At 52.9% G+C, this 25,898-nt stretch overlaps 6 protein-coding genes across 6 annotated transcripts; 3 read left to right on the top strand and 3 right to left on the bottom strand.

Moving 5' to 3' along the window:
• Positions 1 to 232: 232 nt before the first annotated feature.
• On the top strand, positions 233 to 4,468 carry J7T54_000406 (uncharacterized protein; the record flags this gene model as incomplete). Its single annotated transcript, XM_051510432.1, has 5 exons — positions 233 to 311; positions 453 to 725; positions 1,659 to 2,488; positions 2,555 to 2,640; positions 2,848 to 4,468. 5 exons carry the CDS (start codon positions 233 to 235, stop codon positions 4,466 to 4,468), a joined length of 2,889 nt encoding a protein of 962 aa, XP_051358672.1.
• Positions 4,469 to 16,371: 11,903 nt separating this feature from the next.
• On the bottom strand, positions 16,372 to 18,624 carry J7T54_000405 (uncharacterized protein; the record flags this gene model as incomplete). Its single annotated transcript, XM_051510431.1, has 1 exon — positions 16,372 to 18,624. The coding sequence occupies one exon, from the start codon at positions 18,622 to 18,624 to the stop codon at positions 16,372 to 16,374; it is 2,253 nt and encodes a 750-aa protein (XP_051358671.1).
• A 678-nt stretch (positions 18,625 to 19,302) lies between these two features.
• On the bottom strand, positions 19,303 to 20,680 carry J7T54_000404 (uncharacterized protein; the record flags this gene model as incomplete). The annotated part of the gene is made up of 3 exons (XM_051510430.1): positions 19,303 to 19,673; positions 20,072 to 20,532; positions 20,586 to 20,680. The coding sequence occupies 3 exons, from the start codon at positions 20,678 to 20,680 to the stop codon at positions 19,303 to 19,305; spliced, it is 927 nt and encodes a 308-aa protein (XP_051358670.1).
• A 451-nt stretch (positions 20,681 to 21,131) lies between these two features.
• On the bottom strand, positions 21,132 to 22,161 carry J7T54_000403 (uncharacterized protein; the record flags this gene model as incomplete). Its single annotated transcript, XM_051510429.1, has 3 exons — positions 21,132 to 21,519; positions 21,589 to 21,827; positions 21,895 to 22,161. The coding sequence occupies 3 exons, from the start codon at positions 22,159 to 22,161 to the stop codon at positions 21,132 to 21,134; spliced, it is 894 nt and encodes a 297-aa protein (XP_051358669.1).
• A 1,112-nt stretch (positions 22,162 to 23,273) lies between these two features.
• Positions 23,274 to 24,771, top strand: J7T54_000402 (uncharacterized protein; the record flags this gene model as incomplete). The annotated part of the gene is made up of 3 exons (XM_051510428.1): positions 23,274 to 23,537; positions 23,588 to 23,800; positions 23,935 to 24,771. The coding sequence occupies 3 exons, from the start codon at positions 23,274 to 23,276 to the stop codon at positions 24,769 to 24,771; spliced, it is 1,314 nt and encodes a 437-aa protein (XP_051358668.1).
• Positions 24,772 to 25,095: 324 nt separating this feature from the next.
• Positions 25,096 to 25,452, top strand: J7T54_000401 (uncharacterized protein; the record flags this gene model as incomplete). The annotated part of the gene is made up of 1 exon (XM_051510427.1): positions 25,096 to 25,452. The coding sequence occupies one exon, from the start codon at positions 25,096 to 25,098 to the stop codon at positions 25,450 to 25,452; it is 357 nt and encodes a 118-aa protein (XP_051358667.1).
• Positions 25,453 to 25,898: the final 446 nt, after the last annotated feature.

The raw sequence follows: 25,898 nt of genomic DNA, 5'->3' as shown, positions 1-25,898 counted from the left end.
CACAGCCTCGTCGGCTGGCGGCGACGAAAATCACGTGTGGTTGGCTGAGGCGGCCGCTCAGCCACCATCAGCGCATGACCAGGCTTCACCTGCGTTAACTTGCGTTGTTGCACCCCTCGCTTATTGCTCATAGCGAATGGACGCGCCCACGCTTTCGGCCTGATCGCTAGCATAACAGCCTTATCCTATACAGAGCACCTTGACCAAGCACAGCGACACCTGCTGTCGCACCATGCAGACCAGACTGCCCATATGCCCCGCTCGCCGCGACGACTTCGAGATCGCTATCATCTGCGCGCTGACGTGCGAGCGTAATGCCGTCGAGGCAGCTTTCGACGAGTTCTAGGACGAAGACGGCGATCGATACGGCCGTGCCAATGGCGACCTAAACCACTATATTACTGGCCGTATGGGAGCCTACAACATCGTACTAGCTCAGTTGCCACACATAGGCAAAGCGAACGCCGCGAGTGCCGCTGCAAGCATACGGTCGAGCTACGTCAATATTCGACTCGCACTCGTCGTTGGCGTGTGCGGTGGTATGCCTCATAACGCGAACGGCTATGGCATCTTTTTGGGCGACGTTATTATTAGCAAGAGCGTAGTGCAATACGACTTCGGCAGGCAGCACCCTAACAAGTTTATGCGCAAGGATAGCGTCGAAGATAACCTCGGCCGAGCGAACAAAGATGTCCGAAATCTAGTAGCAGTCTTCGAATCAGACCGTGGACTCGACAGGCTGGAGGAACGATCCGCACAAGTACTGTAGGAATTGCAGCAAAAACTGCCCCGAAGGCGGTCCGGGAAGTACGACTGCCCTGGAGCCGTTTAAGACAGGCTCTTCAAGTCGGATTACCGCCATAAACATCAGAACAACCTGGACTGTATCTGCTAAAGCTGCCTCGGAGACTTCGACCCTGTCTGTCCGGAGGCGCTCGAGTCGTCGTGCGATGATCTCGGTTATGATCACAGCTACCTAGAGCCTAGGGCCCAACGCTTAACACAATCCCCTGCCGCCTATACAGGGGTCATTGCTTCGGGCGACTTGGTCCTTAGGTCGGCTGCCCATCGGAACAAGATCTTCAAAGAGACTAAGGCGATTGTATTTGAGATGGAGGGAGCGGGCGTTTGGGATGAGGTTCCCTGCATCCTGATCAAAGGGGTGTGCGACTACGCGGACAGCCACAAGCACAAGGGCTGGCAGAATTATGCGGCAGCAACTGCCGCTTCAGTCTCCAAAGCCGTTCTTGAGCGCTATCTACAAACAGACAAAGCCGTTCAGCCATCGTCCTGCCAAGGCGGATTGCGCATCGCCAACCACGAATCTAGCCCATATACTACCAATGCTGGCAGCGGCACACAAAACAATGCAGGTCAACAGAATTTTTTTAGAACAGCCAACATTGCTAGTTAGTTGCGACGTCTCTTATTTTATTGAATAATCAGTGTTGTTTACCTATTAAACAGCTCAAGGAGAAAGTATAAATAGAAAAACCGTCCACCAGGACAAGAGGGAAGGTATGTCATAGCACCAACTACATTCTCGACTATACAGCGTCTTTGCATATGGCTGTACTTCCTTCCACATGTCCGGAGACCCATGCATATTGTGTTTCCCGTGACGATGCCCGTGATCATGTCATCCTGATGCCGTCCAGATTGTCTGCGCTCGCTGGCCTTTGCCCGACTCGGCGCCCGCCGGCACGACATCGAGCCTGCCCTCACCGGCACCTGCAACTGGCTCTTCGACACCCCTGAGTTCCGCGAGTGGTGCCGCCGCGACCGCCTCGCCGACCACCACGGCGTGCTCTGGCTCAAGGGCAAGCCCGGCGCCGGCAAGTCCACGCTGATGAAGCATGCCCTCCACTACTGCCAGTACCACTTCCCCAACCACTTGATCGCCGCGTACTTCTTCAATGCGCGGGGCGATGCGCTGGAGAAGTCGCCCCTAGGCATACTGCGGTCGATTATCTACGAGCTTGTCAAGCACGATGATACCGTCTACAGACTCTTCGTACTGCGCTACGTTGACAAGACGAGCCTGAACGTTGACGAGGCGAGGGCTGGAGGCCGCATCAGGGGCCTTCTAACGCCATATGATTGGTCGTTTTCCGAGCTCCGCGACTTTCTTATGGAGGTGATCAGATGGCAAGGGACGCAGAACGGAGGAGCGGCAGGGCGGCCGTTGCTCTTGCTAGTCGATGCCCTTGATGAGTGCTCTGACGACAGCGTTCGTGCTGTCGTGAAAACGCTCGAGACGCTAAGTCGCTGCGCCGCGCAGGCGAACGTCACGCTCCGGGTCTGCCTGTCGAGCCGTCTCTACCCTACAATCACAATGCAGAAGCACCTGCCGCTCTCCGTGGACAAGGCAGACGGGCATGGCCAGGACATTAAGACCTATATTAGCGATACGCTCGTGGGAGATAACGCTGAACTCCAGGCTGAAGTCCGGCGTAGGGCAGATGGCGTCTTCCTGTGGGTGGTGCTGGTGGTTGAGTAACTCAATATTGCGTATGACGATGGTAAGATTGAGACAATATGGACGGCACTTTAGTCTATGCCTGATAATATCGAGAAGATTTTCGAGGCCCTGGTGAGCCGGGAAGAGGGAAAGCGAGAGGAGACGGTGCTGGCGCTACAGTGGGTATTGTTGAGCCAGCGGCCACTCTTCCTCGACGAGCTCTACTATGCTATAACATGGGCTACGGGCAAGAAGGAGGCGCTAACGCAGCACCGGCTGACGGCGGATGATATGCGTCGACGGGTTATCTTAACCTCCCGAGGCCTTATTAAAGTACGAAAGCCGAAGAGTGAAAATTCAAGGAACGTAGACTTGGTACGCAATAGTGGCGACGATGAGCAGCGACTTGAGGTCCAGTTCATCCACCTATCCGTTAACGACTTTCTCTTCCGCCAGGGCCGACTCGGCCAGCTCGACCCGACTCTCGGTCCCGACCCTATCAGCGCGACTCATGGCCGGCTTTGGGCTATCTGCTGGCGCTACATAGAGCAATGTATTGCATGGGATCACAAATATCCACTCCAACGACGGCCAAGCGCAGAGTGGGCCACCCAGCTCCAGCATGACTACCCGTTTCTCGACTACGCCACCAGCCACATCTTTGCCCATGCAGATAAGGCAATGGCACTTCCTATCGATATAGGGGGTACAGGAGACGCGGGCCTGGCGGCCAGGGCAGATACGCAAGAGGCAGTGGTCTCATGGCTCGAGAAGCAGGCGACGGGGCCCAAATGGTGGGTAGGGTTCGTCCAGGCTACTGCGGGCGACTATGAGACGAGGGCGAACGTGGATGCAGATCTTCTCTATATCTTGTCTGTCGGAGGCTATAGCAATCTGGCACGGATTGTGCTAGCGACAGAGCAACTTCGGAGCAAGGCTGATCTTAACGCACAGGCCCAGGCCGGTGACTACGGGACGGCGCTCTGTGCGGCGGCGGCGGCGTGGAGAGGCAACACAGAGACGGTACAGATCCTGCTCGCGGCCGGGGCCGATGTGCATCTCCAGGCCCAGGTCGGCGACTACGGGACGGCGCTCTGTGCGGCGGCGTGGAGCGGCAACGCAGATACGGTACAGACCCTACTAGCGGCGGGAGCCGATATGCATCTCCAGGCCCAGGTCGGCGACTACGGGACGGCGCTCTGTGCGGCGGCGGCGGCGTGGAGAGGCAACACAGAGACGGTACAGTTCCTGCTCGCGGCCGGGGCCGATATGCATCTCCAGGCCCAGGTCGGCCCCTACGGGACGGCGCTCTGTGCGGCGGCGGCGGAGGGGGAGACAGAGACAGTACAGATCCTGCTCGCGGCCGGGGCCGATGTGCATATCCAGGCCCAAGTCGGCCTCTACGGGACGGCGCTCTGTGCGGCGGCGGCGGTAGGATCGACAGAGGCGGTACAGGTCCTGCTCGCAGCCGGGGCCGACGTGCGTCTCCAGGCCCAGGTCGGCGACTACGGGACGGCGCTCTGTGCGGCGGCTGCGATAGGATCGACAGGAACGGTACAGGTCCTGCTCGCGGCCGGGGCCGACGTGCGTCTCCAGGCCCAGGTCGGCCTCTACGGGACGGCGCTCTGTGCGGCGGCGGCAAGAGGATCGACAGAGACGGTACAGGCCCTGCTCGCGGCCGGGGCCGATGTATACCTCCAGGCCCAGGTCGGCGACTACGGGACGGCGCTCTATGCGGCACAGAAGATTGGGCATCGCGACATCGAGCAGCTACTACTCGAGGCCGGGGTTCGTGCCCGTAGCCCGAGCCTAGCCCGGACGAATACGCCGATAAAGGCCGAGGCTCAGGCTATCGCTACCACGCAGACTACGGCGCCCGTCGAGGACGCGGCTGTACCTGCGCCTGTCTTCGTGACGGGCAGGATGTGGAGGCACCTTGGGCTATCGGCAGTAGCTACCCTTCTTCTCTCTTATGTTTTTAATTTCTTTGCCTGCGGAGAGTCGTAGGGGTCGATATAAATCTATATGAATTTGCATGACCTCGATTTCCTAGCGCCTGAAGTTGCAGTCGGACTGGCGAGTGATGTCTGGGCTCTTGGATACTGTATATTTCGACTTAGGTCTGGAGAAGGCCCTTTCTCGAATCCTTTCGAGGTTATCTCCCCGGTGAATCTAATGAGCTATATTATCTATACTAGGGGAAGATATGCCACATGATTGGCAGGATAGTATCCTATGGGACCCTCAGGGGCAGCCGACAAAGGATATCAGTAAGGGGAGGCCACATGAGCAGTGGTGGGATAGTGATGACCGGTCCTTGCGAGCTGCGGTTTACAAAATTGTCCAGACCGGCGCTCTGAGGACGGGCCGGAAGTGTCGTGAGCACGAGGACTAACCTTTCCCCTCCTATTTCTCGGATACGAGTTGGAACCCAAGGGCCATCAAGGTAGACAATGTCGATCCATCCGGCTATAACGACGTGTTGGACGTATTGCTAGAAGCATTGCCAAAGATCGCTCGGGGAAGCGAAAATGATCTGACTTAAGAGCTTTTCTCCCGCGAGCCAAACGCTTAAAAAAAGAGATCCGCCCGTTGGCCCTAAAACTACGAGATAAAATCCTTCACGAGGAGACATTATATTATTAGAATATTACCCAAAAGCGATCGGTGTAAATAGAGGTTAGTTCAAAATTCTTTCCTGAGAAGGAAAATAAGGAGCTAAGTGAGTTTGTACTAACATAGGTACGGGAAGAGTAATCTCCATGGGCACCACTTGGTTATAATATGACAAAGAATCGGGGATATTTTGTGGACGCGACTCTAACGATAGGTTGTTAGAAGTGGAACGAGAACACTACTTTAGGTAGAAGCCATATAATCAAGTAGGATTTTCAGAGCAGAAGCAAAGCATCATTTCTATTAGACTCCTAGAAGGGACTAAGATACCCTGTGCAATATAATCCTCGGTGTCTCGTCTTTTATCCTCCTTACGCCGTTCTCCGAAGTGCCGAGAATTACTTTTATCCTAAGTATCTACCTAAGTGCTCTCCTAATATTATCTAGTGTTAAGATTGGACGCGGGTTCTTTTGTCCAGGGACGTAATACTTCGCTACTCGACAAGGATCCTCTACGTTTAGTCTTCTACTTATTTTAGCTCTGTTCTGCGATCGAGAGCTAGTATATCGCGTTGCGTTTCTCTCACGGTGTCGACGGATTTCGCCTGTTTCACGTTCAGCTTAGCACAAACAAGTGGTGGGAGTCGCTGACCCCGGAGTGGCAAAGCCTCTATAACTCGAGTAGTCGATGGCTCACCGAAAGTGGATCGCTTCAAACGTGTGGGTGTTTCCAAGTCTTCTGGCCTCTGTTATCTTCACATTGGATTTGCAACCGTACTATTTATAGTTTAGTAGAGTGCAAGCTCTAGTGTTTCACCCCGATTCCTAATACCTAATACGGGCAGCCGGACAATGTGACTACCTATTAAAATTATATATTCCTAGCCTTTAGCGAGGATAACCCGCGCTTTTTCGACTCGGAAATTAAGATCCCTACTCGGTCGTCGAGGTACTGTCGCGGTGGCGCACGGGCGGGAAATAATATAGGAGGCCCGAAGGGCGGATGAGCACCGTCCAGCGTCCACGGGCAAGCTCCACGCACCAAAGACCCAGCTCATATCGACATTGCCTGATGCATGGATCAAACGTACACGCAGCGCCATGAGTGCTCCTGCCGACAAGACTCTGGCCGTCACTGCGGACAAAACAGGACTGCGATATCACGACTTTGCCACAGTCGTGCCTCGGACGAAATGGCTCAATGACGAGATTGTCAACGGCCTTCTTCTATGGCTGGATCACGCTAATTAACTTGGCGTCTGGCATCACCGATGTCCAGACAGAAACCCGCAAGATTCTTGTTCAAAATTCCTTTTTCTTCCAGCATATTCGAGATAGAGGTGTCCGCAATACACAGCGAGCACTAGGTCGTAAAGGCGTCCGAAAGACGAATTTCCTTGACATTGACAGCATAATCATACCCGTATGCGAAAACAAGCATTGGACTCTTATTGTGGTTCGCCCGCAGAAGAGAACCATGTCACACATAGATTCACTGACAGATTGCGCCAACGAGAAGTATATCAGCCTCATCGCTGCGTGGATCAAGGACGTCTTAGAGGAAAAGTTCGATAAGAACGAGTGGAAGGCGGTGAAAATCAAGACACCCCGTCAGACGAACAGTTGGGACTGCGGCGTCCACACAATTACGAACGCCATGTGCGTGGCTCTCGGCTTCGAGCCAAATCAAACATACAAGGCTGGAGATATGCCCTTACAGCGCCTACGGATTGCATCGGTGCTTCTGCACGGGGGGGTTAAAGGCGAATTCAGCCTGCATGCACACTGAACGTCAACTCTAATCTAAGGGGGGCGGTGCTTTGATCACGCGCTGGAAATCCTTGTACAGGCTACACACTGTTGCCTGCCGTGACCTGCGAGCTACGCGACAAGTTAATAGCAGCCTAAGGAAGCTGGGAAAGTGAGTGAGTTGAATCAACGCGGAGGGCAACTAGAGATGAGCACAGCCCTGGGTTTGTCTGGACAGGTGCCGGCAAGAACACAGCAAAGCGAAGTAGATGTTACAAGGCCGTGGTACAGCTGTGAGCGAATTCAGCTTCCTATTCGTGCACTTTGTCTGTTTGTGAAGCCTGGATCTGTAGGTACATGAATCTACGTTGATGATCGAAAAGAAGCCGCGCTGGCGCTGCCACAGTAGCCGGTTTTGGACGAGCGCTATCGGGCTATGTTCCGAAGGAAGTCTTAGGCGACGTTCGTAGGAGATATTAGGACCGCCGGGTTATTCAATAAGTCTCTCACGTCTATCGAAGCTTTGCTTATCGGGGTGATCTTTTCGTTCTCACCACCTAAGGCTTCGGAACTAATAGAACCACACTTGCCAGTAACCATGCCATTTTCGTGCTATATTTCCGCCCCTTACGCCTCATAAAGAAGGATATCCATTTCTGGCTTAACACCTAACGTCACTGAAGGTAAAATTTCTCGTAAGCCGCGGCATTGCTCTAGTGTAGGCTGTTCTCTGGCTCGGCTCGGCTCTACGGTAGCTTCTGTGGCTACTCTATAATGAGAATTGTTAGCTATTTCTAGGATGCTTTGGTTCGCCTCTTGGGCATACGAAGTCTTCTCCGTATCGTCCGTGGCGTTTGGGCTGACTTAGTCCTGGCCTTGAGTACCTTCCGCCCCTTTCACGCCTTCCGTAACCATAGAACCTCTTGCTTGATCGTTCGCTGGTATCCCATGGCTTGTTGCGGGAGAGTAACATGCCGAGAAATCGCTACCAGGAGCAACACCACTAGGCCTGTTTATCCCTGCGGCGGGCCCACTCTTGTCTCGTTCTAGGTTCTCTCGTCTTTGTAGCTCCCTGAGAATAGCACTACGGTTAGCGACGGATTATAAAGTCGGATCAGTCTCCTCGACTTCCTGGAGATCCACTACTGGAATCCATGCCCGCGTCTATTTCTTTATATTGAGATTATTGATTAGGATAATAGGATATTGCCGCTCCCGAATCTTAGGTCTATCGCCTCTATAGTCCTTGGCCCACACAAATTCGCCATTTTTATTCTTATAGTACATCGGAGGGTCGGTTGCTATCTCCTTCTCGAGATCCTCTGTCTATGCCTGCAGCCCGGTAATGCCAGGACCTTCGACACTAGACGGGAGTGACAGATATACTGCCGCTATTATGTTCTGGTATACCTAAGTAAGGTAAATCTGGCCTGGTTTGGGATCGAACATAGGCTGCGATATAGCTTCAGTCCTACGCTAAATAGACCTCTTTATATGTCTCTTTAGAACAAAGTCGGCTTCGGTATCGTCACCGTCACCGCCAGATATCGTGCTCCGACGCCCGCTTCTGCATGGCAAGTGAGGCTCGCGGGCTTCTAAATCGGCGTCCATAGCGCGGTTGTTCTCCTCTATTAGCTGAGGAGTGCAATTGAGCACCTTATAACCCAGAAGCGCGAGGGCTATCTTATTCGACTTGTTCGCGAACCCATGCTAGTCGGTATATATATGCCTGCCAGCACCTTTGAGCGGTTGCTTAGTATTGAAGGTCATGCTATGTTCCTTGCACCACAGAATCCACTAGTTCCTATCGCAATTTACCCTGAAGATCTTGTGTTTGCTCTTGCCGTTTTGGAAGAATTTGTGAATATCGATTGTACGTTCTTCCTCGCACCTGGCAGCCTTCCGTGGATTGTCCTTCGGTTAGGACGTACGACGTTTCTATGGATACGCGTTAGTCGTCATCGGCACTCGCAACAGAACCATCACCTTTGGAGGCCATGCTATTTTTGCCTCTATAGACAGTTTTATGAATCCACGTCTTCGTCGTCGTCCTGAGGGCTTATAGTCCCGTGAGGGCTCTTGCTCGAGGTCCTGTGCTATTGTCGTCTCTCCAGCCCGTGGCTTCCTTGGCCGCCTTGTCGGCTGCTTCGTTTCCTCGGACGCCTTTGTGTGACGGAATTCACCGGATCTCGACCTTTACTCCTTTTCTTTGTAGTTCGTCAATGCGTTGCAAGACTAGTCGAATCAGATATGCACCTGAATTTCCTTTGGGCTTGGCTGCTGATCGTATTGCTGCCTGGTTGTCTGTCCATATGCAGAGTTTTGTGAACCCAGGGTGGGCAGGCATTGTATCATTGGCAATTCGTAGCGCAAGTATCATTCCCTGGATCTCTGTAGCATACAGCTCAGTTCAACAGACAATAGCAGGCATTGACAAGGCGAAACGGACTATCTCGGCCATGAGTAACCTGGCCGCTACGCTAGGCTATCGAGGTTAGATCAGCCACCGCTGGCCCCGTTCTTCCATAGATTCGACAGGTTGTATAGCGGAAAGATCACTGACAGCGTTGCGTCTGCCGTCCTGCTTCCAGACTTTGCTCGCCGGGAGTGGCGAACACGCCGGCAAGTTGATGCCAAGCTCCCTCTGCTCGCTTGGCATGGTGTCAACTGGGAGTTCAGTTCCGCGCTCAGGAAGTGGAAGGCAAGCCGGGATGGACTTATTGAGAGCCTACCTATCTGCAGAAGCGGCCTAGAACGCGTTTGTTGGTCGTCGCAACAGTCAGCCTCGGCCAGCGTATAGCCGAAACACGGCCCTTCCCTCATTCGGCATGCTAGCCTGCAGTGGCAGATAGGCCATGGTCAAGCCTCATGAGTCATCAATGAGTAGTCTGACTAGATCTATGCAGTATAAGAGCTGACATTCCCTCAAGTCTTTTTAGTGTCATCTGCTTTTTCGTCTTGGCTCTTTCAATCATGCCGTTCCCCTTTAGATTACTCTCTGACCTCCTCGAAAGCCTCGAGAGCAACACTGAGAAGTCATCGAGCATTAGCAATAGCCAGGGGCGTGAAACGCTTATCATTCAAGTCTGGTTCAACAAACACAATGAAGCTATTCCTCGGCGAGGCCCAGCAGCAGTGGCATTCTTGTCATGTCTCTTCCCCGAACGGAGGCCAGATCGAGTGTTTGGTCTGCATAAACGCCTATTAGAAAAGGTTATATAACGCGCATAATGTCTTAGGCTATCCCGAATGGAGCAACTCCAAAGATACAGAACCGTTGGCGGTTTAGACTTTGCAAGCTCAGTCGAGCGTGTGACGGCTATAACAGACTGCGAATCTAGACCCAGCCAAGAGGTATCTCTAGAGGAGCTCGACGATATTCTCGACCAGGTTGCAGCGTCATCACCTTTTTCTGCCGATAGCCTTCGACAAAGAGTTATATCCGAGCATGGCCGAGTGATAGCCGTAGATGCCTTGCTCACGAAAGTGTTCCGAGTCCTGCGAAGCTCCGAGGCCAAATAGATGGTTCGGATGCTATTCAAAAGGTATAGCCCAGTCCGCGTCCCAGAAACGTCAATCATAAGCAGAATTCACCTACTCCTGCCTGCCATCCTTCGATTTCAAAGTACAATCCCAGCAGCTGTGGGTCTCCTCGACAGACCCGCCATTCGGGACGTACCCAACCGCTCGGCCATAGGTACTTGCGACGGCGTTTTGGCAGTCGCAAGGAGAGAAATCGTGCCGCAAGTTAGAACAATAATTATACGCCCGGTGCATGGGAAGGCAAGGAGTATCAGACACTATTGCCAGTTAGCTAGGTCGAGACGGATGAGCGTAGAGAGAAAGTACGACGGAGAATATTACCAAATTTATATCGACATACATAAATTAGGGGCCGATATTCGAATTTTCTCTAAGAGTAGAAGGGACTCGACAAATAACCGTATTAGAATCCATAAGGCACTGCGGCACAGCCTCGAACATGACAGAACAGGCTGCAAGATCCAGAAGCGGTCTATCCTGGAGGGCGAGCTACTAGTATAAAACGGCGACGACGAAAGAATCAAGCCATTCCATAAAATCCGCAGGCACGTAAAACGATCTAGCCGGTATATTAGAACTGCCGGAGATTCGCCTATCGGAGCGAGGGAGTATTTAATGATTATATTCTACGATATTCTATTACTAGATAATATTATCTACGGCTTAGAGACTCATAATAAACAAAGACGGCTACTATAATCTATAGTTCGCTATATTCCAGGCCGTGCTAGTATCAGTTCCCGCGAGATTATCGACTTCTCCTTTGTTAATACCGAAGAACGACTTAGTAACGTATTCGCTCGAGCTATCACCTAGCGATAGGAAGGGTTTATACTTAAAGATTACGACGGCCCCTACTTCTTATTCTATAGACATAAATCCTTCATCAAGCTCAAGAAGGATTACATTCTAGGCCTTAGCGATACCGCAGACTTCGTTCTTATTAGCGGACGCCGCGATATTACTGATAAGTTTGAGCTTGGCGTCGGTAAGCTATAGTGGACGTCATTCTATATCGGCTATATTAAGAATAAGGACGAAGTGCGCCGCTTCGATATAAAGCCGCGATTCCGCATAATTAATATAATTAATAGATATAGCATCTCGAAAGAGAATATCACATACCTTAATCTCTATGGCTACTTCGGCCGGGTACTATTCACGGCCTCTATAGAGGAGTTCGATATCTTCGTCGAGCCCGCACGAAAATTACAGCCTATGGACCTATTTAAGTATCCGTTTATCGTAGAAGTGGTCGGGGCTGGCTTTAATAAGCCCGCGAACACTAGGTACTATGCTCTACGATTTCCGCGAGTATTAAAAATTCACGAGGACCGCTCACTTCAGGATGCCGTCAGCTTTAAGGAGCTGCAGAGAATAGCCCAAAGCTGCCTTAGGATACCTAAAAATAGAGGACAGGAGGAGCAATATTGGTCTAGGAGGCTGCGTGGTTTTGAGACCATGTTTAATAGGTCGAGGACTGCCTCTCCCAGCGATAGCGAAGTGTCTGGCGCAGGTATATATACAGACAGTCTCATCAACCGGCAAGAGATTCTAGTACCAGCTGCTGCGTCTTAGCAGCTTAATAATATCCCTCAAAGTTTATCAAAAAGGAAGGTTAGTCAGGAGATTCCCTTATATGGTAGTACCGCTAACAAGCGAGTGAAGCAAGAGTAAATGACAGAAATGTAAAAATCCCTCCCCAAGTCTATATATCTTTTGCAGTCTTCCTTATATCCATGCCTGATTCGAATTCGACCGAGACTCAAGATTGCGTCGCTTGAGGGACTCTCACTTATAATGTTCTGGTGCCCGGCGGATGCCTTAATTCTAAAAGGAATCTTCCGGTTCTTAAATATAAAGCTCTGAGAATGGATAATTGATTAAAAACAGACCTTGCCTGCTAGTCTCAGGCGAGCAATCTGAACGTGGCGTGGGGCTCCTTATGACTCTTCCTGGCGGCCATTAACAGCTTGGAAGCCAGTTCTTAGATGACGTGGCGTTGCGGCTGCGGCTGAACTCCTTATCTGATGGTGCATGTGCTTTTCTTCTGCTCTGCGATCTGGCCAGTTACTCGCATAGAACCCATTTATATGTCTGACGTTTGTGAACGCGGCACCGCTATCGCTGACGGGTCCGACCCGCCCAGGGGTGTGGTAACCCAGCTCCGTCTCGGATGAAGGTCGAGCGTCTCGGGCTATGTTCCGAAGGAAGTCTTAGGCGACGTTCGTAGGAGACATTAGGACCGCCGGGTTATTTAATAAGTCTCTCACGTCCATCGAAGCTTTGCTTATCGGGGTGATCTTTTCGTTCTCACCACCTAAGGCTTCGGAACTAATAGAACCACACTTGCCAGTAACCATGCCATTTTCGTGCTATATTTCCGCCCCTTGCGCCTCATAAAGAAGGATATCCGTTTCTGGCTTAACACCTAACGTCACTGAAGGTAAAATTTCTCGTGAGCCGCGGCATTGCTCTGGTGTAGGCTGTTCTCTGGCTCGGCTCGGCTCTACGGTAGCTTCTGTGGCTACTCTATAATAAGAATTGTTAGCTATTTCTAGGATGCTTTGGTTCGCCTCTTGGGCATACGAAGTCTTCTCCGTATCGTCCGTGGCGTTTGGGCTGACTTAGTCCTGGCCTTAAGCACCTTCCGCCCCTTTCACGCCTTCCGTAACCACGGAACCTCTTGCTTGATCGTTCGCTGGTATCCTATGGCTTGTTGCGGGAGAGTAATATGCCGAGAAATCGCTACCAGGAGCAACACCACCAGGCCTGTTCATCCCTGCGGCGGGCCTACTCTTGTCTTGTTCTAGGTTCTCTCGTCTTTGTAGCTCCCTGAGAATAGCACTGCGGTTAGCGACGGATTATAAAGTCGGATCAGTCTCCTCGACTTCCTGGAGATCTACTGCTAGAATCTATACCCGCGTTTATTTCTTTATATTAAGATTATTGATTAGGATAACAGGATATTGCCGCTCCCGAATCTTAGGTCTATCGCCTTTGTAGTCCTTGGCCCACACAAATTCGCTATTTTTATTCTTATAGTATATCGGAGGGTCGGTTGCTATCTCCTTCTCGAGATCCTCTGTCTGTGCCTATAGCCCGGTAATGCCAGGACCTTCGACACTAGACGGGAGTGACAGACATACTGCCGCTATTATGTTCTGGTATACCTAAGTAAGGTAAATCTGGCCTGGTTTGGGATCGAATATAGGCTGCGACATAGCTTCAGTCCTACGCTGAATAGACCTCTTTATGTGTCTCTTTGGAACAAAGTCGGCTTCGGTATCGTCACCGTCACCGCCAGATATCGTGCTCCGACGCCCGCTTCTGCATGGCAAGTGAGGCTCGCGGGCTTCTAAATCGGCGTCTATAGCGCGGTTGTTCTCCTCTATTAGCTGAGGAGTATAATTGAGCACCTTATAACCCAGAAGCGCGAGGGCTATCTCGTTCGACTTCTTCGCGAACCTATGCTGGTCGGTAAATATATGCTTGCCAGTACCTTTAAGCGGTTGCTTGGTATTGAAGGTTATGCTATGTTCCTTGCACCACATAATCCACTAGTTCTTATCGCTATTTACCCTGAAGATCTTGTGTTTGCTCTTACCGTTTTGGAAGAATTTGTGAATATCGATTATACGTTCTTCCTCGCACCGGGTAGCTTTCCGTGGGTTATCCTTCAGTTGGGATATACGACGTTTCTATGGATACGCGTTAGTCGTCATCGGCACTCGTAACAGAACCATCACCTTTGTTTGGCGTCCGGATAAAGTTTCGAGTGAGCGAGAAGAGGCGTCTGGGCTAGGCTCGGAAACGGGGTCCGGACGGTCACTATTATCATGCGAAGCAGCTCTATCTTCGTGGCGATCTGCTGGGTAATTCCTATCGTAGGATGGCGTGGATTCATGGCGATAAATGTCCTCCGCGCCAATCTTATCCAGAAGTGCTGGTTCTCTGCTTTCTAGGTCGCGCAGGCACTTGAACTTCTCCTCCTGCTGCGACCGTAAAGCCTGGGTAAGAGGCCACACATTCTTGATGAATTCGTCCAACCGAGCGTAATCAGAAAGATCTCCGTACGGTTCCCGCTGCTTCTGTATGTCCTCTTTTAGCTGCTGAATATCAGAGCTGAGTTGCGACTTGGTTGCCAAATGGTTCTCAAGCTTCGACTTGATGATACTGTGCTTGGCGAGGCGCTCATCGAGTCTCGCAAGCTCTTGTTCAGCCTGGGCTCGGCTCGCGCGGTCCGCTTCCTCACGCGAGCGTACGGTTTTGAGCAAACTATCCAGACGGCTTGCCGTTGCTATCATAGAATTTCCGGGGCAGTGCAGTAGAACAGACTCGTCGTCGACCAATGCGCATGTGAGGCAATCAAAAGGAGCTGGAAAGGAAGTGAAAATCAAGAAACCAACTCGTCTGGCAGTATGTGTTTATCACTGGCTGCCGTTAATTTCCTCCCCATAGGCGCTGCCCCACTTGGACCCGCTGGTGCGGAGCCAGGCGCTAGCGGAAGGTGGCTTAGCCCTGCAACCCACCGTCTGCAGAACATCCAAGTCGATCCCAACTGTGGTCAGTTCCTCGTCTCGACCGACAACCAGATCTGTAGCGGAGAAAGGTCAGGCAGCGAGACGAGACGATCGACGCGCCGCGCTGAGAATTGGATAGCACCTAGCCGAGTCTGTGATTTTATCCACATTTGCGATGCAACTTTCCACCCTTGTGCTGGTCTGCGGAGCGTTGTCTAGGGTAGGTCGGTGCCATTTTTGCCACGGCGGCTGCGTTGAATTGATGCTCATCCTATCCTCTCCGTCTCTCTCCCGTTACTGCAGTCCCTGCCGTTCTTCTGACGAAGCTGCCGCTGCCGTCTATACTGAGGCATGCGGATATCTCGACGTCAATTGGCCGAGGGTGCCCAGTGGCGAATGCCACTCTCTCCGGATATATAAGCTTACTGTTACCCCCGTCTTAGTGTGTCAAACTACGCCATTCGGTTTCCTCACACGAGGTGAGTAATTTGCTATAGACAGTCTACGCTGCTACAATCTGTAAACCTGACGAGTCTGGTTTTTGGAGGTACGTGGTCAGGAAAGCTACGATCCAACGAGTCAATTTGTCCCAGAGTACGAGCTACGATGGCAAAGCGAAAAGCAAGGTGCAGTCACCTTGGTACGATGAGTTTGATCAGCCTGTTGTGGGTGAATTGGAGTAATGGAATAGTGATGTCCTCATGCTAGGGTTTTACGCTAAGTGCAGTCACAGAGAGCTGAGTTTTAGGATATTCGAGTGGTCGTAGTAGAATTTAAAGGAGAATGGGGCTGCTTTTGAAGTGGTGCTTATGATCAGTTAGTGTTGCCTTGCACTGCTTTCGAGATATGGATGGCATTGGTTGATTCGCAGTATTCGATTTCGTGATCATTTGGGTTAGTGTTGTGAAGCAAGACACGGCCATCGTCTATCTACTACCTCACCGTCTTCGTTCATGCTCACATTGTGCCGCTTCAGGTCTAACGAGACAGTACGAATTTGAGTCCCGGAGTTCCTCGGGTATTCACACTGGAGTAGTGAAGTTTACTCGAAAGAGATTTTCGCAATTCTGAACCTGTAGGCCGTGTCCATCTCTCTCATCCACTTGACAAATGCATCACGGCGAGCGTGGTATGAGGGTGTTTGGGCTCTATCATCGCGCGTCACGATTTTATTCTCTCGCTCGGCGCTATCGCTGCCTGCGGTGCACGTAGTGTGATGGACGCTCATTCTACGGTCTCCGGCTTTCTATGACGGAGGCTTGGGACTGGGATGATTGTCCTATGATAGTAGCCTGGCTTGGAGCTGCAGGATATCGTAGTTCACTTCGGTGGTCTAACCCTCCTCGAAACATAGGATAGGAAGCTATAGAGAGGAAGACTGAGGACCTTTGTAATTGCCAAAAGGCCACTTCAAGGTTGAAGTGCTGTCGACAATAATAAGTGCTGCGGCTGTCTGGCCGGGAAATAGTCGAATATAATCTACACGCACTGCTGTTGGTTTCGCAAGAGGCCACCCTTCAGCTCGTGGTGCCGAGAACCATTTCGTTTGCGTTTTCTCTCATTCCCAGACAGCTCCACAAGTCGCTTGTGCTTGGGCGTCCGCCAAAGCTTCGCGTGGTCAAAGTCAACAAGCATCACGCGCCCGCATTGATTATTCCAAAGTCGGTTGTTGTCGTGCTCATCGCCATGAACCACGCCTCTAGCCCATATAGCTTGCGAGGCACGTCGTACTTCCTTCTCGAGGTCTACCTCGCCGAGTTTGGCGCTCTTCACCGTGTCCCCTCCCCACGACATAAGCATCATGTCGACAACCCGGGCTCCGCCGGGGAGAATGTAGCCCCAATTCAGATGGACTAGTCCTAGATGTACGGGAACAAAGTCACCCTGAAGCTCATCAAGGTGTGCATAGATGCGGCTCTCGTGTTCGAGGGTTTGTAAATGACCCGACACCGTTCCCTTGCAGACCAATGTGTACCCATACGGCACCAGCTCCACCTTGAAGAGAACGCCTGTCGACCCCGCCTTGCCCCAGCTATTCAAGGCCTCGCAATATCGGTAGGGGTTCTCTAGTTGCTTAGCCACCAGACGCGTAAACTTGTCGGCATCGATGGGATGGTGTCGGCAACCTGCAGAGCGATGCCAGAAAACGTTGGGGCAATAGTAGTCGAGATCCCAGCGCTTTTTGAGCCCCAGGAGACAAGCCTGTGTGCAGTACTGTTTGGACGGGGCCGGCTCTGCCACATCAACATCCTCCTCCCCTGAGCTGCCGCTCGGGGGCCCTCCTTTCCGCTTGCCCGTCTCCGTCCGCATTGGGGGCCCAAACGGGTCGCCGTAGGGCCCATCATCGCCGTCCTCCTCATCATCATCCTTCCTGTCGAAGACTGGCGGTCCACGGCAGGACGACCTCGACCGGAACGAGAAATCTCGGCTGGCGGGTCGTGCACTAGACTTGAATTCCGAGCCTTCCGTTGTTGGGGATAAGGAGGCAGGGTGTGAAGCCATGTCGACTGCATCCAGCAGACCCGCCGCGCCCTCGTACGGCTCCCTCCATTTTCTCAGTGTTGCCTCGGCTATCTGCAACGCTGAATCGAGCCGGGCTCCCTGAAGAGCTTCGAGTCGGAGGCTCAACAGGCAGAAGCTGGTCAGTTGGGCTACTGCGGTGTAGCATGCACGGGTTTCCCAAGGTCCCGCTGATGCCTCCCCCACATCTTCGCCTGGCACGCATGGACGGCAGTACAACGTTTGCAGGTCAGATCGGTCGACGTGAAGAAACAGCAAGCACTTGCCGGCAGCTACGTAGCCATAGGCAACTCCGTACCGGATCATATAGTCGAACACCTGCGTCAACGCCATGGCTATCAATGCTTCTGCATCCTCTTGCTCCCGCAGCTGCACGTTGTTCTTCGATTTATCGCCATTGATACGCTGGGTGACCTCCATAAACAGTTTCTCCTTCGCGACAGTCGCCTTGACATGCCTTACTGCCACCTTGTGGGCTGCCTTGTAGTCGGAGACAAAAGCAAGGGTCTCGTTCCCGTCGAGGTACGTACGGATACCACCTCCGTCCGGCTTCGCAAACGAAGGCTTGACTCTTTGCTCGGACGCGACTCGTTTGTTCGGCCCTGTGCGACGCCGTCTCGGCTGTCTTTCCTCGATCGCATCGTCTCCAAGATGGCTGCTGTCGCTCGAATGCGTGAAGTCGCGGATGTTGTTGCTGAATCGCAGGCTAGTAGCTCCGTATATCCGGCGCATATCTTCGTTCAAAAAAGGGCTGAGAATTTCCCAAGTAGGATCCTCTACTACAAGCTTCTCAAAGTAGTCAATTGCGTTCTCGTTGCCTGCTATCTTGCGAATTATAGATCTGCCCAGGTCGTCGGTCGTACTTTGTTGATGAAAGAGGCGTCTTTCACCACAGATAGTCCATATCTGCTCAAAAAGTCGTTGGTGCTGAGTGTTCGTGAACTCGTCCCACGGCCGAAGCCACTTGGGATAACATTTCCCCTCAACTTTCGTATATCCCGTCGAAGATTTAGGCTTGCCGGCAAGCTCGAGCTTCTCGTAAAGGTCGAAGTGGCAGTTGTACAGATATTCAGGCAGTGTTGTCTTCTGTGTTTTGCGCCGCTCTTGCTCTTCCCGTGCCTTTGCCTCCTCTTCCCGTGCCTTTGCCTCCTCCTTCTCGCGCCGCTCTCGTTTAAGCTCACGCCTTAGCTGCTCGATTTCCCGTTGAGACATCGTGGCAAGATAACGGTAGAGGTGGATCGCGTCTCCAAGTTCCGCTCCGACCGTGTTTCAATCGTGGTGGGAAGAAACGCCCGTCAGGTAGCACAGGCCAAAAGGTACTGGTGTCGTGGGACTGTGTTGCCGATGATGTGATGTTGCGAGAGGAGATTCGCTCGGCCGGCTGTTCTTCGGCTATACTCTCCCTTCATTGGTTGTCACCAGGCGCATTAGCCTGGCCTGCTGTCATAATAATGGGGCACCGGGTATTAGCTTACGCGGATACGCCCTGAGTTTATAGGAAAATCAACCACACGCTGCGAGACGCCTGCGTAGCTGCTAGGCCAAACGCCGTCGAAGTTTCCACGGAGATTCCACCAGAGCATAGACCTCACTTCAGGGGTCGTAAGTGTAAGGGCAAGCTGACTGCCTCGATGTCGCTTTGACTCTTCTTCCATCCCTTTCTTTGTTGATATGTGATGCGCTCCCTCATTGGTACGGTCCTGTCCCCGTAACCCCCTATAAGCAGCTATTTCGCCTGTATTGATCGCTCCTCATTCGATCAATGTCTGATATTTTGCCCTTGGCGCAACCAATTTGGCGTAGCCGTTACACTCATCGTCATATGACATACCTTTCTTCTCGTCACTTACCGGCCTATGATTCATCTCCCACTCTCTCCTCGAATCGCTTCTAATCATATGTGGCTCGCGAACGGTCACCTGTCCAGTGTTCCGGATAAGGCAATTTGAGGCTCGACTCAGGAGCATTCTCAGTCGATGGACATTCTAGGCGACGCACTTCGTCTGTTTGTGCCGTAGACGCAGACGCAGACACCGCGAGGCAAGACACAAAACCCCAAAGCACCGGCACGATGCACGACGGGAGAGTGCCGATGGAGGGCGCCGAAACAGAAACACCGGGGGTCGACTCGCCTCGAGCCGACTCGGAAGACATGGCAACACAGTCGATGAGCTCTTCGGCCAGCACACCGACCGTGTCCATACCAGTCGACCAGTCGACCAGCCTGAGCTCGTCGCCGAGCGAAACCAAATCCAGAAGATCTGACTTATTTCACGCGACACAAACGGAACGCACGTCTACAGGCCCTCAAAATCCGCGACACGGTCTGCAGGAAGCAAGTGGTCGAATAGTGCAAAAGCAAAGGCTGGCAGTTCAAGTGGCGGCATCAACCTCCCCTTCGGGCCACCCATCACTAAGGCTACCCTATCGGATCTCGACGTGGTGCACATTGTGCAAAACTCGAAATTGCGCCATGATATCAACTTTGATCCCGACTTGCACTTTCGACCTATCAACCTGAGCGACAAGGGGAAGGCGAAGCAGGAGCGCTCCAATGGCTTTTGGAAGTCTCTAACAGAGCAGCTGGGTATGTTCGTCGACGAGAACAGGCGGCCCGAGTTCATGAGCCGCTACGCACGCAGCCATGAATGGTGCCTACCTGTGCTCTTGCGGACGATCAAGGACATTGTCGAGACGCTCGTACCAGGGAGGGTAACGACAATCTTGATTTTGCAAGCTTCGAAAAACGACTCCCCTAGGGCCGCCTTGATCTGACTCCAGGCGTGGGCCCAAAGGAGGCGAAGATAGTCGCCGATGATAGTGACGGGGCTTTTCTGCAACGCCTTAATCTGCTTCTTCAATGACTTGTACTCGGCTGAGCTGGATAGGTGTGATGGCAATTCGTCCTCCTCCACGAGGAGTAGTTTGAGCCACTTGAGTGGCGTGTGCGAGTATTGAATCTCATAGCCCCAGGCGATGGGCTGACCAGACTTATCATACGCAATAACCCTGGGCACCTTTTGTTTGTCCTTGGTCTGATAGTACAGTTCGCCCTTCCAACGCGATACGATGCTTATTTGCTGAGGATTTGTCGAGAGGGCGTATGCAACGCCAGAGAAACTGCAAAAAGTCTTGATCAGCGATAAAGAGATTCCACTGGAAGGGTGACCTACGTGGTTCCAAAGTCGAGTCCGACCACGAGGGTTGTCTTGTTCTTCTTGATGCCTTTGGCCGTCGCCGAGCGCTGAGGTCGATCCTTGGCTGGCATGTTGAAGCTTGAGACGGCGATGATATGAATGAGTTATTGTAGAGGTCACTGATCGATGAGAGAGTAGAAATAGGGGAGAGGTCCAGGGTCCAAAAGTAGGAGAAGCGAGGGTAAGAAGAGAAAGGCGAGGAGAAGAGAAGGTGAGAACAACAGTTGGGGCGTGAGGCGTGAACATTGAAGCCATGCCAGGTGACTATTGTTCATTCAACAAAGGCCAAAGTGAGGTAAAGTGAGGCATGACGAGAACAGATGAATTCTATTCCGCGAGGCCAACGTGAGATGCGGTGACTGAGTATTACGTCTCCATGGTGTCCAAACAGAGCAGCAAGAGCAAACACACACATGCCTTCTTCCTCACTCTAAGCGCTCTTTGAAACACGATATCATACAATTAGCTAGCAAATACGTGGCAGTTTTATTGTAAGTCTACAGAGAACCGATCTTCCAGTGATTATGCGCCGACGTTGGAGTGACCCGACACCTCGACCGGTTGGTGTGAGTCCCTGCAGTCACCACGTGCTGGCGTGGGGGTCGTGTGAATGGGCGAGGGCTCCTGTGGCAGAGGAGAGACAGTCGATGCGTCGTACTGCTTGCTGGCAGGGCCATCCTGAGGTCCGTGTGAGTATGCCACGTAGCCAGCGGGAGGCGCTTGGCCGACAGGGAGCATGATGGGCTGCCCCGGTGCGTGGGCGCCGTACTGGCTGAAGTGCTGGGGTTGCTGGCTCGGCGGTGGCATACCGTAGCCCATGGGACCTGGGATGTACACGACAGGCGGCATCATTCTGTTGCGGATGCTCGTCTCGTAGCAGCCAAAGATGAAGAGGAGGAGATGGATGGCACTAGGTGGTCGTGTCAGTCCGTCGCTGCGCGCATGGTTCCATGTTTTGTCCGCCAACAAAGTCACTCACACTTCGATGCTTCCAAAGGCCACGATGACACGGTTTGTGATGATGATTTCGTCGTACTCGTACCAGTAGTAGTAGTCGTCTTCCGCGTACACCAGCGCGAAGACGACGACGGTCACGACGAACGCGAGCCACAGGATCAGGTCCAGGGCGACGACAGCTCCCGGGTGCGTACCACGGTGGCCACCGCGTACGAGGACAGCGATCAGCTCGCCCAGATCCCAGACGAGGCCAGCGCAAGCCTGATGTTTCATGCAATTAGCAGGTAGCTCGACCAGACTCGACAGTGAGCATGAACGCAGAACGTACTGGGGGCAGCATGACGGCAAGTGGGTTTGTGCCGTAGTAATAGCCGTCATACCCCTCGGTGCCAATGTAGGCCAAGAGGCCGATGATGACAATCGAGAAGATGGCAGACAGGATGCGGAAAATGACCTTGGAGAGCCAAATGTTCCGGGGCGAGACATGGGGCGGCGGCGGTTTGACGCCTTCCATGGCTGGTTGGTATTGGTACTGTTGCTGCTGCTGCTGATACTGCGAGAACTGCCCCTGTTGAGGCTGCTGTGACGGATCCATCGTGAACGAGCAAAAGGGGGCACCAGAGCAATGTTCGACGCGCAAGTTGAGAGTTGTTGGGCTGAAGACTGGAGCCAGCGCAGAATCAGAACATGAACTTTGGGAAAGGAGGGATAAGATTGTAAAGACCGTGAGGAGCCGCAAGGCAGAATTAATCAATTTCCAAAGACACACACATGCATGATCGCTGATCAGCCGCACAAGTGCGAGATGACTTGTGATTTTTCAGCTCCCATCACAGCTGCGCCGCCCTACGCTCAGGCAGACAAGGATGTCGGCTGCCAAGATGCAGCGCCAGGCGGCTGATGGACATTGAATTCAGAAGCAGTTTAGCGCCATGTGCTCGCGGGCAACGCTCGCGACGCCCAGCCTAAATGCCAAGATCTGGACAAAGCAATGGTCGGAGATTTGGTGTTTCGATGAAATTCCAGTCGACCGCTGCTTCGCAAAGCCACCTACCCTGAACATCATCGCACAAAGGACGATGTTCGCAAACCACGCTTGAGATAAGACTCGAAAACTAAGAAATTGAGTCAGTGTCGACGGCTGTTGTTATATGCACTTTTTCACGAGACTAATGTGGTATCAGGAGGTTTAATCCGCATCGTTTGTGCTGTCATAAGTGACATTGATTAGTTTCAGTTTTAACAGCATGACTGCGTACACAACAGAACCGTCAAGATCCGGTGCTCTGCAAGCTGTGATTCTCACCATAAGAGACCGAGGAACACCTGGCACAGACCAAACGTGAAAATAACCTGTGATTCGCGAGGTCGTCCAGTAAATGCTGGACTGCTGTTCTCTAAATATCAGGTCCGTGCCGCAAGCCCGGGGCACATCTAATTAGCCTCTAGGTATCACCGACTGCCGAATAAGTGCTGGTTAATTCCGGACAAAATTCCCAGCCAATGGCAATGACTGGAATCAACAAGTTTCCTCATATCCACGAACCACTCGCGCGCGGGCCTCGCCGCCTCTCGAGCAAAATCCCGGGGGTCATCCATCACCGATCTCGCTGCTCGTCGACATCAACGCTCCGCCGTCTCGCGCCATGTCTGTCAACTTGGACCCGCGCCAGCATCGCCTGTCATCCCGTGACATGCGCCAGAGGCATGGGTGAGCGCGATACTGCAGCCAGCCGAGAGGGGTCTGCGGGCGACGTCGTGCCAGGCGCGTCTGTCGACTGCCATGGCGACACGAGCGAGAAGAAGCCACCGTCCGGCAACCGCATTCAGATTCAAGAGGAGATCCCTACCGATGATGGCCTTAGCAAGTACGACACGTATTGGCGTCGCCTCTTGACGCCGCCTAACTGCCGATGGAACATGATCTCACCGCCCGCCTTCACCACCGGCTTGTGTGTCTTGTACGCATTGGTGAATGCCCCTTTACCCCTGAGACAAGCAACGAGCTTACACAGTCATAGTCTGCCACCTTGGCCGTTGCGAAATTGTACTACAACCAGCCAATCCTGGACAAAATCGCCGTCACATTTGACGTCACCTATGAGCAGTCCTCTCAAGTGCCTACTCTGCTTCAAGCTGGGTACGCTGCTGGCTTGATCTTCATTCTGCCCCTGGGTGACATGGTCGAGCGACGGGCCTTCATCCTTGCCCTCGTCCTGCTGACAGCCACATTGGTACCATCTCCCAACGCAGCATCAGGAACGCGATGCTGACCGAACCCTAGTGGATCGCCCTGTGCGTCACGATATCCTTCACAACCTTTCATGCCATCTCCTTTATCTGCGGCGCGACAACAGTGACCCCTTAGCTCATGATCCCTCTTGTTGGTGACTTTGCGCCCCTTGAACGAAAAGGCGCCAACTTGTCCATCGTCACGTCCGGACTCCTACTGGGCATGCTGGTCGCCCGGCTGCTCTCCGGCGTCGTAGCCAACTACACAGCCTGGAGGAACATTTACTGGCTCGCCTGCGGAGCGCAGTACGTGCTCGGCCTGATGCTCTACCTCTTCATGCCAGACTACCCTGCCACCAACCCAGACAGCCTCCACTACCTCAGGGCACTGTGGTCGATCCCCAAGATGATGTTCACGGAACCCGTGCTGATCCAGGCGTGCGCCATGGCCTTCACCATGAGCAGCTGCTTCACCTCGTTCTGGACGACGGTCACCTTTCTGCTCGTCTCGCCACCATACGAGTATTCGTCTCTCGTGGTGGGCCTGTTCTCGCTGCTCAACATTGTCGCATTGGTGTCTGTCCCCTTGTACGGCCGTATCATTGATCGATTCGTCCCGCTGTTCTCCATCCTCCTGCTGCAGATGGTCATGCTGGCCGGCATCATCTTTGGCACCTTCACCGGCACCTTTACCGTCGCAGGACCCATCCTGCAGGCCATCGGCATCGACGTCGGGGTTCAGATCGCCCAAGTCGCCAATCGTTCGTCCATTTTCTCCATCAACCCCAAGGCCAGAAACCGCGTCAACACGGCCTACATGGCGTGTGCGTTTGCGGGCCAATTGACTGGCACAGCCGTCGGTAATCGCCTCTACGCCGCGGGGGCGAGAGGGCTGTGGACCTTGGCCCACGCTCGTTTCAAACAATCTGTGCTGAAGATTGTCGAAGCACTGAACACATTCATGGGGCCTTGAATGCGGGGACCGTAAGGCTGGCCATGGGACAATGGTGCCGGCTCCAGGTGGTGTGGGAGCTCGTCGGGCGCGATTGGACAGGCTGCGGGAACGCGACTTGTGTTCTATAGGGACAATAGCGAGCACATTGCCGTATTGGGGCTTCAATAGACAATACTCAGACAACAATACTAAAGATATTCAAGATTGATGTACAGTGCGGCGTTCGGATAAAGAGTCAAAGCCCACCCCTTGCAGCATCCAGCTCAGCTTCCTACAGAAGGACCAATCTTCTGAACCTATCCGATTCACAACGACGCGTTCTGTGCTACTCTGCAACCCACAATGGCGAACTACGTCCCACCACCATACTCCGGCCAGCCACGACGATACCCTGGGCCAGTCAGCGCCGTCGCACCTCAGGCGGCTCTAGCCAACCACGACTACGCGTTTCGCATTCGCATTGACACGTCCACAACTGTCCGCCAGGTCAACAATATCGTCGATATTGCTGGGTCGGCAGCCGAGCAGGCCGGTGCCATCGCCGAAGCTGTGACTGCAGAATGTGGCATTCCCATGATCGACGGAAATGGCCATCCACGGCCCATTGATGTCGAGATATCCGCATGCCTCACTGTAGACGGGAGCGGCAACTTCGTGGGCGATGACAAAAGTCTCGCCGGTGTTGTGCAACAGCAGTAGGAGTCAGAAGGGTACGAGGGACAATAACGGATGCGTCAGGACGCCCAGACAGCCGCAAGACACCAACGCAGCGCCTCGGCCGTTCAATCGCATGGCTTTGCCGTGTTGGACGTGGAAAGTGCAAGGCAAAGCAGGCGAGGAGAGAGGTAAGAACGGGATGGCACGATATGGCTTCATGTGTGCACGGCCGGTTGTCAGATCACGGCGGCGGTCGCTTAGGACACAAGGCAAAGCGGTGAATGAGACAAGATTACCTGGTCATGCATATTGTGCCGTCGCTCCTACTATTGACGACTTACAGACACGTTCATGGCGACCAAATGGTCCCAACCCTAAAACTCTCAAAACACCAATACAACTACCCAGGACGATAAAGGAAGCTGAATCCCTTCCCAATACATCTAGAATGAAAGACAGGCTTTGGCAAGTCGAGGGACGGATCCCAC

The sequence above is a fragment of the Emericellopsis cladophorae genome, assembly GCF_022114955.1.
Source record: "Emericellopsis cladophorae strain MUM 19.33 chromosome Unknown NODE_100_length_39194_cov_115_054682, whole genome shotgun sequence".
NCBI classification, from domain to species: Eukaryota; Fungi; Ascomycota; class Sordariomycetes; order Hypocreales; family Bionectriaceae; genus Emericellopsis; species Emericellopsis cladophorae.
This window is presented reverse-complemented; position numbering and strand designations above follow the sequence as displayed.